This window comes from Anastrepha obliqua, chromosome 3 (genome assembly GCF_027943255.1).
Source record: "Anastrepha obliqua isolate idAnaObli1 chromosome 3, idAnaObli1_1.0, whole genome shotgun sequence".
In the NCBI taxonomy this organism is placed as follows: Eukaryota; Metazoa; Arthropoda; class Insecta; order Diptera; family Tephritidae; genus Anastrepha; species Anastrepha obliqua.
The window spans coordinates 1030502-1047795 of NC_072894.1; the positions used below are offsets into that span (position 1 = coordinate 1030502).

Consider the following 17294-nt stretch of genomic DNA (forward strand, 5'->3'; position numbering starts at 1 on the left):
CGTGCGACATGTCAGTAACAGTGACACCTTCCTAAAATGCACATGTCATTTAAAATTGAGCGAAAACTGACAGCTCGTTTGCGGATGAAGTGCCTGAGTTCAAGTACTCCGAAGACATTGCATTTTTAAGCGAAGAGTGCAAGTAAATCCTCTTTATAATTTTTGTGTCAATGTATATGTGTATTAATATTTAAAAAAAATACCATCGGTTCTCATAAGTTAAGCGTTTCTTCCTTATTAACAATAAGTGTTGCTGGTGCGATTTCACAGCTGTTTGGTAATTTTCTCTTTCAACATCAAAATTTGAAGGCAAATGTTATATTTTCAAACTTATGTCTTCAGACAGGTTAAATTTTCAATTATGACATTAAGAATTTCACCATTTTAACCCTCATCGGTTGTTAGAATTCGTATTACATATACGTTGTTTGGTATGCGCACGCATACAGGATTAAAATCCAATTAAAGAAAAAGCAGACCCATACATTATTTGCACGACTTTTATTGTTTATTCATTCCTCATTAATACAATGATTTTTAATTTCAAAACGATGTTAAATGAAAACAAAAATGCGAAAAAAGAATAAATATTTAGGAAACGTAAAAATTCAATTTGAAACTATTCGACAGGCACAATTATGGCAAATGGAATATTTATGACTAGCACAGATAAATCTCGCACACTTTTCACATCGGGAAGCGAAAACATTACGATTGTTTTTACTGGAACAAATATAACATCGGCCTCTTTTGTTGTTCGGTTGAAGATGAGACATTGATGTTTGAGGATGCAATTCAGCGTGGAATTACTGTGACATACGTGGTGGATGACTACGGTTTGTAGCAAATGGAACTGTAAGTGCTTCACCCAATTCCTCAAGAAACAATCTACGACGAATGTTAATATTTGTTTTTTTTCTATTCCAATCAGAGAAAATATGGGTGAAAATAATATATGCGTTCAATGCACTTATATCTAGCATATTGCAAAAGAGAGCCATTGGCCAACGATTAACTTTTCTCTTTGATCGAAATGTTCCTACCATTTGGTCGAGCGTATCTACTCCACCTTTAGTTTTGTTGTAAAAAGTAATCAAATTTGGCTTCTTCTTCGCTGATTGTTCAATTTCTAAGCCTCGATGATATGTGCTCAACAATGTCACAAATCGATTTTTTTTTGGAACATATGACAACAAAATGGCTTGCAATTGTGGCTCATAAACAAATTCTGTATGAAAAACTGGCTTTCGCTTCATATCGAGCAGTATTGGTGGTAATTCAGCTCGATTCTTTCGTATTGTTCCCACTATCGTTATTTTTTGCTTGTCCAAATCCTTAGCCAACGCGTATGTTGTAAAAAAATTGTCACAAGTAACGTTTCTACTTGTCAGCCCATGGCACAAATCGAGAACAACACGTTGCCCAACATTTCTTTCCACAGCAGTGTTTGCAACACGGCCAAGATAAACTTGAGCATTATGAGTGTAATAGGACTCTGAATCGCAAATTATCCAAATTTTTATTCCATATTTTGCCGGTTTTGATGGAATGTATTGGCGAAATGGACATCGGCCACGGAACGGAACAAGTTGTTCGTCTATTGTGACTGTTTTTCCAACAGTATACAATGTCTTGAGATGTGCAGTCCATTTGTCAAACACAAATCGAATAGGTGAAAGCTTATCACGCCGATTACGTTCCTCGCGGTCATCAAAACGAATGCACCTTTGAATTTTCTTGAACATGTCAGGGCTCATGGTTTTGCGAAAAATAGCTCTGCCTTTATCTACATTCCACAACTGCGTAACGCACTCGCCATATGACCGGTAAATACCAGCAAGAAGAAGCAATCCGAAGTACGCACGCAATTGCTGAATTGTCAAATGTTCCCAGTTGTTGCGATATGTTCTTGCACCAAATAAATTTGTCATTCTGAGAATATGCTCTTCAATTGGCGAAAGGATCAAAAGAAAAGCCGATAGAGGAGAATCAACCGCAGAAATAGCAAAAGCAGTGGGAGCTGTGAGCAAAATGAACAAGAATGATAAAGTTACCAAAACTACCAAATCAAAAAAGGAGAAAAACAGAATAAAAAATACCTTTAGAAACATTCGATTGATGTCGAAAAGAAAATCTTCTACCACGTACAAATGGTTCTTTCGTATACTCGATCAATCCATTTTTCGAATTCATGCGAATATCGAGATTTACTGCGCTACCTTCTAAAATTTCTTGTGACAGTGGTTCGATATCCGATGAATCACTTTCAAGGCTATCGTCACTCGATCTTTCAGATCGCTCATCGTCATTTTCTTCATATTCACTCGATGTCTCAAGCTCTGAACTTTCACTTTCCAACTCATTTTCATCAAAAATACGATTTCGTATACTGCGGCGATTCATTTTCTTCAAAAAATGGTAAAATTCTCGAAAAATAGCTCTGCCTTTATCTACATTCCACAACTGCGTAACGCACTCGCCATATGACCGGTAAATACCAGCAAGAAGAAGCAATCCGAAGTACGCACGCAATTGCTGAATTGTCAAATGTTCCCAGTTGTTGCGATATGTTCTTGCACCAAATAAATTTGTCATTCTGAGAATATGCTCTTCAATTGGCGAAAGGATCAAAAGAAAAGCCGATAGAGGAGAATCAACCGCAGAAATAGCAAAAGCAGTGGGACCTGTGAGCAAAATGAACAAGAATGATAAAGTTACCAAAACTACCAAATCAAAAAAGGAGAAAAACAGAATAAAAAATACCTTTAGAAACATTCGATTGATGTCGAAAAGAAAATCTTCTACCACGTACAAATGGTTCTTTCGTATACTCGATCAATCCATTTTTCGAATTCATGCGAATATCGAGATTTACTGCGCTACCTTCTAAAATTTCTTGTGACAGTGGTTCGATATCCGATGAATCACTTTCAAGGCTATCGTCACTCGATCTTTCAGATCGCTCATCGTCATTTTCTTCATATTCACTCGATGTCTCAAGCTCTGAACTTTCACTTTCCAACTCATTTTCATCAAAAATACGATTTCGTATACTGCGGCGATTCATTTTCTTCAAAAAATGGTAAAATTCTCGTAAAATATCAAAGATATTCTTAGTGATGATTGATTCTCCGTTAATAACTCAACACAATATTTAACACTTAACAGAACGTACTGATAGAGAAATTTTGAATGAAAACATGCGAAAAAAGCTAACGAACACTCAAATATGTACCGGTACAAAAAGTCATCCCATTATCTTTGACACTGGTATGCGCACGCATACCAACAACAGATATGTAAGTTTTTTAGTTGGGGCATTTACAGCCCGCAGCGCCATCTGTCATTCAATGTAGTAGAAATACTTGCTAAAATATTTAGTTGGACAAAAATTCAAATCAATCGATGAATATTTACTATATTAAACAGAGTTTCAAAAAGTGAAATGGTATGCACGCGCATACCAACAACGGATGAGAGTTAAAGCTCAAAGCTTTTTCAACTATACAAACACCCACAACTGTAAACCTTTTTCAATATCAATTTTCCATAGGTGTTTCCATAATTTTTTAAGATAACTTTATTTCATATTTTTACGTGAAGATGTTGAAATTATTTCCTTGATTAAATCGGAACTTATCTCCTAGCTTTTGTAAAGTCAATGATTTTGACAGCATCGAAAAACACTGCGCTTAAATCTGCCGAAAACTTTTAGGCTACGAGTGCTTCCCAATAGATCATGCATCGTTCTCAATTTTCAAATGGTAAATTGCCTTCGAAGATGTTCACTTTGTCTGATAAGTTTCAAAAGTGATTAGTGAAACCGGGAATTAGTGTTACAGTAGAAAAAATTACATGCAGTCACTTCTCTTATTGCAATATTAAAAAATTACATATACCTGTAATTTGCATTATAGCGCCATCTATCAAATTTAGAAATAAAAAGTCCGGAAAAGAAAGGCAACCCCCGACCATAACATATCCACTATGTTTTATTGTCTAAAGGGGTTAGGGGTAGTCAGAGGCCCGAAAAAATGATGATTTTCACCAATTTTTTTTTGCTACTTAATTAATTTATTTAACAAAAATAAAAACATAGCATAAAAACATCATGTTTTAACTTGACTTCACCAAAATTTCAAAAAAAAAAAATTAATAATTGCAAAAGTTATCGCTGTTTGTGTGAAGCCCGTTTCTCCAGAAGTCCCTTGCGGTGAACATCACAAGTCCTTGCAGATTCATCTAAAACCAATCGGACAAGAAAAATTAGTTTTATTAATAGATAATCTTGTGCCTGATCGAAGCTTTTTTTTTCCAAAATGAACAAAATGGCGGCCTCAGAAAATTTTTTCCAGATTTTAGAAAAAAATACCAACAGTTAATTGTTAAAAAAAAATCGAAATTTTTGAAAAAAAAAATCCTTCGATCAGGCACAAGTTTTTTATGTTTTTCAAAAGCTGTATAAATTTTATTGAAATCTACGTAGCGGTTTTTAAGTTACAGTGTTCACCAGTTTGAAAAACATAGTTTTGAGAAAAACGCATTTAAAGTTTTGCTATCGGCTCCGGAGCGGCCGAGCGCCCTTTGTTAATTCTTGAATAACTTGAAAAGTATTTGTCGGATTCACTTCAAATTTTTACACAATATTTTTAAAACATTATACTTTAAGAAAATGCAAAAAAAAATCGATTTTTTGAAAATTCTGACTACCCCTAACCCCTTAATGCGGTGGGATTTTTTTTAGTTTTAGGGAGGGTTTGGTGAGATTTTATGGCACTTTGTTCCCTCTACTTGCCTGCCATAGTTTATCGAGGGTGCGAGAAACATTCTACCTCGCTGCCAACGACCTGTTTTGCTCACTTCCGAATACACTCCTTCTATGCTTCTTTTTGATGGCTATGCACAAGTGAACCACAACCGACCAAACAATTTATGACCACCCGCTAGTTTGGCCTTTGAAATTATTTGTAGGCAATTATTACTTTTTTTATTATTTTGATTTTCCCAAACCCTCTGTACAATTTAAATATTTGAAATATAATTTACTAGTTTTGTGAATAAACTACATAGTTCCGAGATATTTATACGCATGCGTGCATAGTTTTTGTTTGACAAACCAATTCGTAAATCACATCTCAGTTCTATTGCATAATGAATTTTCGAATGTTTTTCAACGACGGCTTCAACTTCCACAGCGGTTGGCTTTTGCTTTATCAGCATCACAGACGCCAATTAATCACGATTCGCTTTGGAATTTGCCTAAATGCTTGTAGCATTAATTTTCCAGCTTACAGTCAATCATTAAGCTCATATTAGCTGAATTAATGAACGCTTTTTACATAATTTACGAAGTGAAATTAAAAAAGGTTTGTTTCAATATTTACTAAAGTTTTCAATCTCATAAGTCACAATAGCTGCCGGTGCTAGCTTTCGAAGTTTTAACATCCAGTTTGCGAAGACTGTCTGTTTTTCAGGTGTTGTAACACAAACATTTGCGCATACATACAGGGTGGGCCATATAGTGGTTTCTTTTTTGAAGTAAAAAATAATAATTTTTTTTTGTGTATTATTGGTTTATTTAAAAGAGCAAGTACTTTCAATACTGGTTTCGCAGTATCGAATTTTGTTAACCCATTTTTTCAAGGCCTTAGTTCTGGTTTCTAGCACCATCTTACGAATGATTTGCTCGACATTCAAATTCAGGGCTTGATTCGTTAATTGATTGTTCGCATGACATCGGGTCTCCGCTACAGCTCATACAACAAAGTCCACAAGTTCGTCGAAATACAGATGCATGCAGTCGTATGAAAACTTTAATTGTTACAAAAAACTAAAAGTAAATCGCTCAATTTTATTATAGTATTCAATGAATTTTTTCTCGTATTTTTCTCATATGGATCATGCAACACTTTCGTGAAATTAAGTGTAATTAATTCAAGAAAATAAAAGGCTGCAAAATTTCATTCTCTGTAGTAAAAAATGTACTAAACAATTTTTTTTATAGAATTTCAAATATACATGCACTTTGGTGTAATACCTACATTCGTGACGGCCATATGCACACATACATACATACATACAAGGTGGCGCAAAATTAATCAATCCATCGGAATATTATAAAGATTTTCATCACTCAATATCATTTTTGTATTTAATAAAAATTATGATATCATATACGTATACACTATTGTACACATCCATACATGCAGCGACCCGGCTCTGCGATCTACTGATTCTCTTGGGATTAAATTACATTCAATTACAAATTAAAGTGAATTACTATTAGTAATCGATTCCTTCAGGAATGCATTACCTTTACAGTTTATGAGAAGTAATTTCGACATGCAAACATAACATTAATATTCTTTTAGTGCGAATAGTTTGCTTCACAATTTCACTGAACCACAAGTAAGGGCAAAATATTCCAGTGAATCTGTATACCCGCGCACTTTGCACAAGAGTATTTTTATCTTGTTCACATGACGCTTGTGTAGTATCTAACACTTTGAAGGAATATATTTGTATATCTATCTATAGAAATCGAAAACTCAGTAACTCGAGGAAAAATTAATTAATTTCAATGCAACTTGCTACACTTTTTACTTTTTATCGAATGTTGGTTGGTATTGCAAATGATTCAGTAACCACGCTCCCCTCCCATATAACGGTAACAAAAAAGTGATTTCTATGTAATGAATAATGAAAAATTACTCAAATTCTGTACAAGTAATGAACCCGGAAAAGAAATATGATGCCATTAAAGTTTTGAAAAATGGTTGGTACCACACCAATTTTTGGATAAATAATGCGTTACGACTTAAAAAACCCAACTTGGTGCGTGTATTGCTCTCCAGCTCATTTAGATCCGATATAAATATTATTCAGATTAGATAAAAAACATGGCCACCTTTTATATTTAAAACTAACTTTTTGTCTGTCCGTCCGATATTACGAGCTATACTATACGAGTTTTGCTCGGAACTGAATTTAGCGCCTCCCTACTTGTTTAGCTAATAATGGATTTTGGAAATAAATTCTCAGAATTTGTAAAGGCTGTCCGGTGTAAGCCTTTGGATGGTAAAACCCAGGCAGTTTATGGAACAGAAATGTATACAACTTTTGCTTGATCGGATAATCGATTCTCTACATCTAAGCAAAAATACCATACAAGTACATGCGTGAATATCAACTGAAATGTGGGAAAATAAAACTTAATCATCAGCTTTAAAGGTTTCTGTTAATGTTTTGTTGCCGATTGTTTACAAAACTCGCAATATCATTAACTATTTGCAGCAGCATATTTTTGTTTTGTTCTTCGCTATCCTAAGACACTTCTCCATAGAATTCTTCCGGTACTGAAAGCAAAATAGAAAAAATAGGGCTGGCCATAAATCATGGCACATGGAAAAGGTAGATAACACATCCAGTGATTAGCATTAACAAAAATTGATAGGGCGGTGTCTATTAAATATACATAGTATAAATACATACATACATACATACATACGAAAGTATGCAGTAAATACTCAATGTACGTTTCCAAAAATATTTTCACACGAATACGGCAATAAACTAAATTCTAAACATTTGTAATTGGCAATGAACAGAAGTTAAACATTCCGTTTTAAATTGTTACGAAACCATAAGTTCTTGACCAAAAAATCAAGGCTATTTAATATTTACAATATTCTATAGAATAAAGGCAAACAGATTTTTTTGCAAATACTCATATACCAAACATTATACGCAAAGATACTTGAAATTTTTTATGTATACGAGTATATAAAGAGTCTTTCAAAAGTGACGCATGGATGCTCGTAGTGAATGACTCCTAGATGGTACCGTTTTTATGCCATCTTTGACATTTGTCTACTTTACAATTTTATGCGATAGAACAACTTTGAAAGTTATTATGAAAATAATCGATCTTTAAAAACAACATATTTCTAAATTGATGATTTTTTGGTGAAAGTAATCGGCCGAATGAGTCGACAATTCAAGGGTTGGTGAAAAAATTTCAGGAAACTGGTTTTGTCGAGGAGAACGGGCAGACCAAGACCTGGACGTCGAGAATATTGCTCCTGTAGCTCCAAGAATCGACTGTTTGGTTGATTGTACATGTAGACGCGCTTTTGGTGGGCATTTAAATGATGCTATGTATTTTTCACATAGAATTGAAAGGTCCTTTATTTCTAATATTATTTTATCAAATCATATGAATTTTATGACAAAACTAAGAGACTGAATGACAAAACTAAGAGACTGGCAAATGCCCCTGAATTCTACGAAGCAGTTCACTATTTAAGCATTTCAAGAAGAAACATAAACTAAGGGAAGGAAGTGGTTTCGTCTTAAAGCATTTCAAAGCCAGGGGTCGTTTTTTAATGATAAAATAGTTTGTTGTCAGAAACGAAAAAATCGATTACTTGACATAAACTGTGAACTTTCTTCAGAACTACCTATGAACTGTGAGCTTTCTCTCCAGGGGGGTTTAGTATGTTCCAAAAACAAAAACTCCTTCTCAATACTCTGAAATATAAAATAAATTTTAATTTAACTTTCGGCTTTCCCTTTTTCTCTACTAGAATATTATTTGTGCGGCTAATTACGTTGATGATCAAGACAATGAATGCAATTCTTCAGAGTGCGATGAGGATGAAGCTGCTGCAACAGAAGACGATTTAAATATTCTTGGTTCCGGAATCGAGAGCGATATCACCCATAACTCTTCTTCAATTTATGAACTACAGAATTGTGCTGATTTGGTAAAAGAGGTCGATTGCGACGCTACAAAGGTAACCGTTTTTCGCGCTTATCAAATTGAAATATTTATGTTTTTTTTTCATCATAAAATACAGATGTATTTATTTGACTGCCGCATTTTCTAAGCATTGTGTGCATGAGGCGTCGCCAAATTCACATTTTTTGTTATTTTTCTTTACATATTTTGCGCTTTCATGAAACTAAAATTTCTAAAATGCAAATTTGGTTTAGATGTTTTTATAATCGTTCAACTAACATCGGGTTTAAAATCTTATATATGTATATAGAAGTGGTACGTACACTCAGGAGTAAAACTCTGCATAACCCTTTAAAATTGAACGAAATCAATACGTGAATTTTCATAGCCTTTGACCTAATGTTATTTGTTTGTTAAGAGATCAAGGTGGAATACATACACATATACAATTCGATATATGACGTTATATGGTTGCCGCTTGCTTTGTATTTAGGGAGTTTCTGGAAAATCGATAGAAGTAAAAGTAAACGTTCTGGAAAAAACTAAAGTTTGTGGCAAAAACTTCACCTTCAACTTGCAAAATTGAATCAGAGAACTAATTTTAATTCAAGTCCTCATAACAGGTCAAAAATCTCCTTGTGTTCTTTTCTCAAAATGTTGCACTTTTCTCTTATACAAAAAGTGAGGATGAGGAGCACTGCCCATTCATCAAAATAGTTGTACGAAAATGTTCAGTTCTTACAAAAACTGGAAGTAAATCGTTCATAAACAGGGTGGTTTACATGTAGTTTTTTTTTAACTGAAAAAAAAAAAAACAATACGAAAATAATTTTTTTTTTACTTAAAAAAAAAAACAATACGAAAATAATTTTTTTTTACTTAAAAAAAAAAAACAATACGAAAATAATTTTTTTTGGTAGTATTGGTTTATTCGGGGATAGGTGTATAAGTATCAATATTTTCGCACGTGGTTATTGCATCGGTTCATTATTTTGTTAATTTTTTGTATTTTTTGCCGTTGTATGTTCTTTCCTGAACGCAACCGACACCAATTTAGTTAAATTTCATTTCATTTAAAAACTATCCTTGCGCCTTCAATTAAAATATACGAAAATCGAAATTACTACACATGCAGGGCGACTGCGAAGACGGTGACGACGAAGAGGAGGAGGAGGACGAGGACGAAGTGGACTTCGGCCGTTCCAGACTTGATTGGCCAGGACGAGGCTATAGCGCCGTACTGGTAACATTCGACAAAAGAGGCGGTGTTGGCGGATCTGCTCGCGCGACCACTCTCACCGACTTTGAGGCTGATTCGGAGAGCAGCGACTGGGAGACAACACAGCAGCAGGTGTCTGCCCAACGTAAGCCGTACAACGCCATTTTATGCTCGAAACAGCAGCTAGAAAATAAAGCGATTTCAAACAATTCAAATTCATTCGGCACACCGGTGATTGGAGAGAACAGTGGCCGCAACGACATTACCCTAATACAGTCTGATATTTACACCTCTAACACTGATACCGCTGACAGTTTAGTTGTGCATAAACAGGGAGAAAATGCGTCTGCAAATGCATCACCTATGCCGATGAAATCGAAAATGAATAAGATGAATACAGATGGCGAACAAGAGATGCTAGCTCCGATGAGCGCTTCCACTGTCGCCATCACAGCCGTCACAGCCATTACCAACACCGCTAACAAAACCTCGACGGCAACACAGACCCAGCAGAAGCTCCAAACCTTGCACAATAACAAACAGGTTGGTGCACCGACCAAACAAAAGAGCATCGCTGTCATTTCGCCGAACAGTCACAATAATAAATCGCCGACCGTGTTGCGCAAGCGGCAGCAGCAACACCACACTGACATCTCCAAGTTTAATCGATCTAATCGCAAATCGAAAAACTGTGCCGTTTTCTACTTTAAACATTTAGACACCGACAACCAGACGAACTGCAGCAGCGTTGGCGACGATGGTTTGTCATCTTCCACTTCACAAACAAACGAAGTAAGTACCACCAACCGACCGGTATTGGTATTGGTAATGGTAATGGTAAGATAAATAGGAATGGCATTAATTGATTTTGATTTTGGATTTGAAGTGAAGGGTTGGTGTTCGGTGCTGAGGGGTATACTAACCGCTTGTGTTCTGTACAACTGCACACATCAGTCAATAACTTGTATAACTTCCAGCAATTGAATTGTTATCATAACTAAGTATTTTCTTTTTAAATTAACTTAATAGAAATGCAGGTATAATTGTTGCATGATTGGTTTAATGCCATTTTTCCATTACACATTATTTTAATGCATTCCATTATATATGTACATATATACGAGTAATATATACGTACTATGTTTATATGTATATGCTTACGCCAAACGTACTATACATTTAGATTGTAAACTCTTCATTTAAAAAGAGGTCTTCTGCGCCATTGGCTGGTAAATCTATTTTATAAGAATTCCCCATTTTGCGTTGGAGATTTAAAGTCCATAGATGTCAAACTCCACTCTACATCTCTTCTCCTACCTCTGCGTTGCAGTCATGGATCAATAAAACATTTTCTCTGCAAAAATATAAAAGTGAAAGTCGATGTAATCTGGTCTATCCGATTGAATATTTTCACGTCTAAAAACGGAGTTGGTTTCGATGATTACAGTCACTTCTTACGAATCGCTTCGATTTAGTTAAGGAATTAAAATTTTTCAATTTTTGAAAACAATGCCAGTAGCAAAGAATGTTTGCTTGTAATAACTCGCATGCGAAGTATTTGTCATGGCGATCATGTCGGCACGCATGCGAGACGTATCGCATTGTAAATTGCGATTGCTGACTTTTTGAGATGAAATGTGAGATTTCGCTGCAAACGAAACACGAACGTCTTTGCTCAGCCACAATTTGCTAAGAAGTGTTAATTATGTATGCACATGCATACCTACATCTGTATATTGCATTGCTCTTTCTCTTGTTACTAGTCCAACTGTTTGTATGCAATTTATTGTATTCACACACATACGCGCTTACATATGTACATCTGTGAACACATTCGCATGCACTTCTTTGTATTTATGACTTTTGCATTTTCTGTGCATCGCTTTTTTCATCTCAGCGCATATGTTTGTTTCTTTATGCGTACGTATGTATGCATGTATGTAGATTTGTTTGTGTGTTCGGTTATAATGCATTATTTGTTTATATATTTTTCACTGCTCATCTCACTCTTCAAACACATTTAGCATCACTTACTGAAATCCGCTGACGCATCATCGGATGACGATGGCGGTTGGTTGTACTCGTCGGTCTTGCCGCCACAAATGAACGAGTTGCCTAGTGAATGTGCTAACAAAGGCAGCAGTGACAAAAGCAACAACTGCATCACAACCATAGTCATCGACGGAGTTCAGTCGTCCGCGGTGTCATCCACCACGGCAGTAACAACAACAGCAACGGCCATCGCCATTATTAGTGACGACTCAGATAAGGAGAACAAGGAAGCACGCGCCGCAACATTGGTAACTGCAGCACTAACAACAACACCGCCTCCAGCGCAAGCTCCAACAGTGGCCGCATCACAAGCATCAAGTAGCAACACATCGTCATCTTCATTGTCGCAAAGTCACACACAAAATACACACGCCGAAATTCAATTGACTCCGGTGGCAGCAATAGAAACAGCAGTGCAACAGTCCGGTGCATTGGCATCGTCGGCAGCTCGATTGGTTGCCAAAAGCAGCGTGGTAAGCTGTGGAAGTGGCAGCAGCAGCAGCTATAGCACCAGAAGTAGTAGCTGCTCCTCAAACGATCTGCTCACCGAGACGACATCGGCGACCAATACAACACAAGTCACACAAATGCATTTCCAATGCATGCATCGCTCCGAAGTGGAATTGCAAATCGACAGCAACTGTAACAAATCCAAGCAAATGATGAACGACGGTGCGACCTGTGGTGTAACCACCGGCAATTCCCATAGCAATAATAATAATAATACTTATGTTGATAACTGCAACAACAATGAGGGCAGTGCCAACTCTAACACTAATAATAATCAGTATGCTGGAATGATGCACCAACAGCAACAAAAGCGGCTGCTACAACCGCAGTATTGTGAGCAGTTCGATATTTCAAATGGAAATCCACAAAAGGTGAATGACTTATAGAAAATAGTATAACTTACATATATTCGTATAAAAATACGGGACATTTTTCTAACTTGAGGAAAAAATATTTCAAAACTTTGCGGGTTTTTACAGCAACCAAAGCAAAGCTTAGACGTGCTTTATTAGCGTCACAGCGATTTCGGTCGAGTTGAACAAACTGGGTCAGTCATTTTTGGGCACCTTTTTGTGCTAGCTGACTCGAATGGGTGATAAAATTACAACAAAAAAAATTATTTAGAAACTAATGCCTCATATTGATGAGAAATATATGTAGTATTGTTTGAAACCTAAGCAACATTTCCAGTAAAGTGGTCCCTCCGTACATAATAGGTCACCAATCCTGGGATCTCAGTATTGCAGTCTCTTTTAGTTTTTTAGTTTGGACAATAATCCCTGTATTTTTAATTTCTTACGAAGCATATGAAACGCAATAAAGCACCATTTTCAAAGCACTTTGCGATCAAAACCCTTTTGTGGTGGAAGTCAACTGAGTTTTTTGTGTTCAAGACACACAAAACCACTTCGTTTTTATTAAGATATTTCCGTCTACAGCTTTTGCACTTAGCCAACTTCTGATTACGTTTGGTTTTAGTAGCTTTGTATCAGTCGAGAATGTAAAATGAGGTGACAAAATTTAGACTCACTTTCAACTCTAATTGCACGTGCAACTAAAAAGCACCAACAAATTAATTAAAATAGTTAGGAAAATGAGGGTATTGTCCCAGTTATTTATTTATTTTTTATTTATAGGCAATTTCCGATTAGCGTTCTTTTTTTCAGTTTGAGCGCAGATGCATTGCTTAAGTTTCGAAGAATTCTGTATATTCTTACTATGGAAATATACTTTGAATAAACTTTGTTTAATTTAAGTGCGGCCCCAAATTGTACTTTTTCAAATTGAATTTTTCAATTTATTTGTTTGCTTCCTTTTAGAATGAACTGCCATATTCCGTCCGCTGCCGCACTAAGCACAATATTGCTTCAATTAACAAAACTCCAATGAAACACCAACAATCGCAGCAAATGGAGACTAGAAAAGGTCTACTGCCTCCACGTTCGCCGAATAAGTCGTTAAAGACGCCACAGTCGACGGCGCGAGGTGAAAACATCGGTGCTGTTAACGTGACAAAGGTAAACAAAACATATTTATTTGCCAATGAATACATTTTATCTTTATCTAAAGTTTTAACTACACTTCTGTCATCTACTGAGGCACAGACAAATGGTCAGTGTTCTGTATTGTGTGTACATACATACATAGGTACATCTAGGGCGTATATGTATTACATTAATTCGGGAATTTCTTCAAAAAAGAAAACAATTTTTTTTATTAATTTTTTTTTATCTCAAAATCCGTTTTTGATCTTTCGATTGCATCCACGATTCAATAATAAAAGGTTTGCTCAGTAAGCAGCTTTCTTGCTCCCTCTTGAGAAATCGGTTCCCTTAGCAAGAAAACCCAGTTGACAGCTCGGGAAATTTAGAGTAAAAGTGCAGGAGAAGTAAAATTTGTAGGAAGAACATTTCATTTTCAAAATGGTGTGCGTATGAGCAAAAACTTGCTCCGGACGTCCAGGACCAGTACGATAGGATAGCATTGAGTATTTTTTTGGGGCAATGCGCGTGAAAGATGGGCATTTTGACAATCCGAGCTCGATGCTAAGATTGCTTTCAAAATACATAGGTTACTAACAAGAGTTCATTTAAGAATATCAGCCCGCAACACCGCCAGTTTTGCTACACTTGGTGACGTCCAAACTGATGACACCGAGTGGATTTGCCATTACACATCAATAAAGAATTAAAAAAAAAACTTTACTTCTGATGATGAGGTGATTTTGGACGAGTTGCGTAGTCTCCGCGATGAAATACATTAAGAAAACTGGGATTGACGGAACATGTTTCCATGAGCGTATCTTTAAATGGGTAGGCGTCAAGAAGCCGTTTCCAAAACTAGACTGTATCAACTAGTTAAACATTAAATAATTAACCTAATTAATTTAAATAAGTACAGGTGACTTGTCAAGTTGTTAGTAATGCAGTATAATCGTGACATTGGGGTCAAAACTTCGAACTTACGTGGGTAAAGCGTAGTAAAGCCATTTGCAAGTATGATATGTAGTTGTAAGTGCATAGTTTTGTTTAGAACAATAAATTTAGGAAGAATCCGCTTCTTCTTTGAAAGAATGCAATTCTTGCAACTTTGTGATCAGTTTTAAATTTAAAAATTAATTCACAAAATATATTTCTTGGATTAAGTTAAACTTTTTTTTGCTTTAATATCACACCTGGAAATTTACACCAATAACTTCTATTTGTATCATATATTTATTTATACACAAAAATATGTACATCTACGAAATATATTTTCATTGTCCATGAAATATGACATTTACATTCAAATTTTAATTTAAACTTATTTTTTGAACCGTTCGCAGTTTGTTTCCATTTAAGTGTAAAAACACGTTTAGTACCATTTTTAACAAGAGGGTTTAATTGCTCCACTTTCTTCACCCTTCTTGAATGCAACCTTTTGAAAAGGAGTGTCGAAATTCGAATGTCACAAGTGAGCAAACCTTTAATAATTAAATTATGAACTACATCTATTACTGCCATGAGCTATAATTAGGCACAAAATTTAAGTTTGAGTATAATTTTTGCAGGGATGATAATCATTATAAGTTGAGCAATACTTACAAATCAATGTTTTAACATTATTAATATTGCGGCAATAAATGTTTTGTAGTTGCGGAGGATCCAGGGGCCAAATGTTGTGATAAAAACCCAAAATTCTGGGGATATTGAAACGGTGATGTTGTGGCAAAAATCCAAATATAAACTCGTTTCAAATATTTCCCCTTATATACATATTTATATATTTAATTGGACTCAACAGTTTTTGACGCGCGAAACTAAAGGGTGATTTTTTAAGAACTATAGGAAAGTGTTTAAAAAAAACACACGTAAAATTCAGAAAAATTCATGAAATTTTTATTTAAATCGATAGTACAGTCCATATAATTTATTGTTTGAAGATTATTTCATGCAAATGAAGATCCGCTTCAAATGGTCCATCCGCTTAGCCAATTTTGGCATACTCTTTCCAATGTTTCGGCCGGTATCTCACATATAAATGCTTTAATGTTGTCTTCCAATGCGTTAATTGAAGCAGGTTTGTCTGAATAGACATTAGCTTTAACATAGCCCCACAAAAAATAATCTAAAGGCGTTATATCGCACGATCTGGGTGGCCAATTGACAGGTCCCGAACGTGAAATAAAATGTTCACCGAACTCGCTTCTCAACAAGTCCATTGTTACGCGTGCTGTGTGGCATGTGGCACCGTCTTGCTGAAACCACATGTCATGCAAGTCAAGCTCCTGCATTTTGGGCAAAAAAAAGTTGGATATCACTTCACGGTAGCGCTCACCATTCACAGTTACGTTGCGATTCGCAGCATCTTTGAAGAAGTACGGTGCAATGATACCTGCAGCCCATAAACCGCACCAAACTGTGACCTTTTCTGGATACATTGGTAGCTCGCTCTTGCAATTCTTCTGGCTGATCTTCACTCCAAAATCGACAATTCTGCTTATTTACGAACCCATTGATCCAGAAATGAGCTTCGTCACTGAACACATTTTTTCGATAAAAAGTGGATATTTGGCCAACTTTCCAAGAGCCCATTCACCAAAAATTCTGCGTTGCGGTATGTCGTTCGGCTTCAATTCTTGCACCAGCTGTATTTTGAAAGGTTTCACACCTAAATCCTTTTCCACGTTGTTGAGTAACAGAAGCTGATACAGCTGCGATATTTTCTTCAGTTCGCACTCTACGTAAGCGTGTTGGTGGTTTGATGTCCAATAATGTAAATTTGGTTCTAAATTTAGTCACAATAGCTCGAATAGCGGTTTCAGTGGGTCGATTAAACTGACCATAAAATGGAAGAAGCGCGCAATAAACTTTCTTAACAAAACACCCATTTTTATAATAAAATTCAATGATTTGCAAGCGTTGTTCGTTTGTAAGACGGTTCATGGTTAAATTATAGACCAAATTGAAGATGTTTGACAGTGAAACAAAACACGAAACGTGCGTCAGCTGTTTAAACCAACTACCGTTATTTGACTTGATTTCAGTGTTTCCTTTACATTTTCATTAGTTAGGCTGCCATTTTGAGTTCTATAATATGGAAAAAATATTAATTAGGAAATAAGCATCGTGCCTGAGCTTAAATATAGGAATAAAAAATTAATTCTTAAAGCAAAATATTGAAATCAGAAAGTAGTCATTTAAGTGCGAAAAAATAAAAATAAATCAAAAATAATAATTTTTACTGATTTATGCCACACTTGTGTATATGGCTATTATAATTTTGTTCGATTAG

At 35.6% G+C, this 17294-nt stretch overlaps 1 protein-coding gene across 4 annotated transcripts in view; it reads left to right on the forward strand.

The window, feature by feature from the left end:
- LOC129241255 (klarsicht protein) overlaps nucleotides 1-17294 on the forward strand; it is a 194147-nt gene that overhangs the window by 155284 nt on the left and 21569 nt on the right. For 3 of the 4 annotated variants that reach the window (XM_054877494.1, XM_054877492.1, XM_054877493.1), the window contains 4 exons: nucleotides 8586-8795; nucleotides 9876-10751; nucleotides 11984-12892; nucleotides 13841-14038. In XM_054877494.1, coding sequence (XP_054733469.1) covers nucleotides 8586-8795; nucleotides 9876-10751; nucleotides 11984-12892; nucleotides 13841-14038 — 2193 coding nt within the window. The remainder of the gene's footprint in view (nucleotides 1-8585; nucleotides 8796-9875; nucleotides 10752-11983; nucleotides 12893-13840; nucleotides 14039-17294) is intronic. The other variant, XM_054877496.1, reaches the window with a different exon arrangement.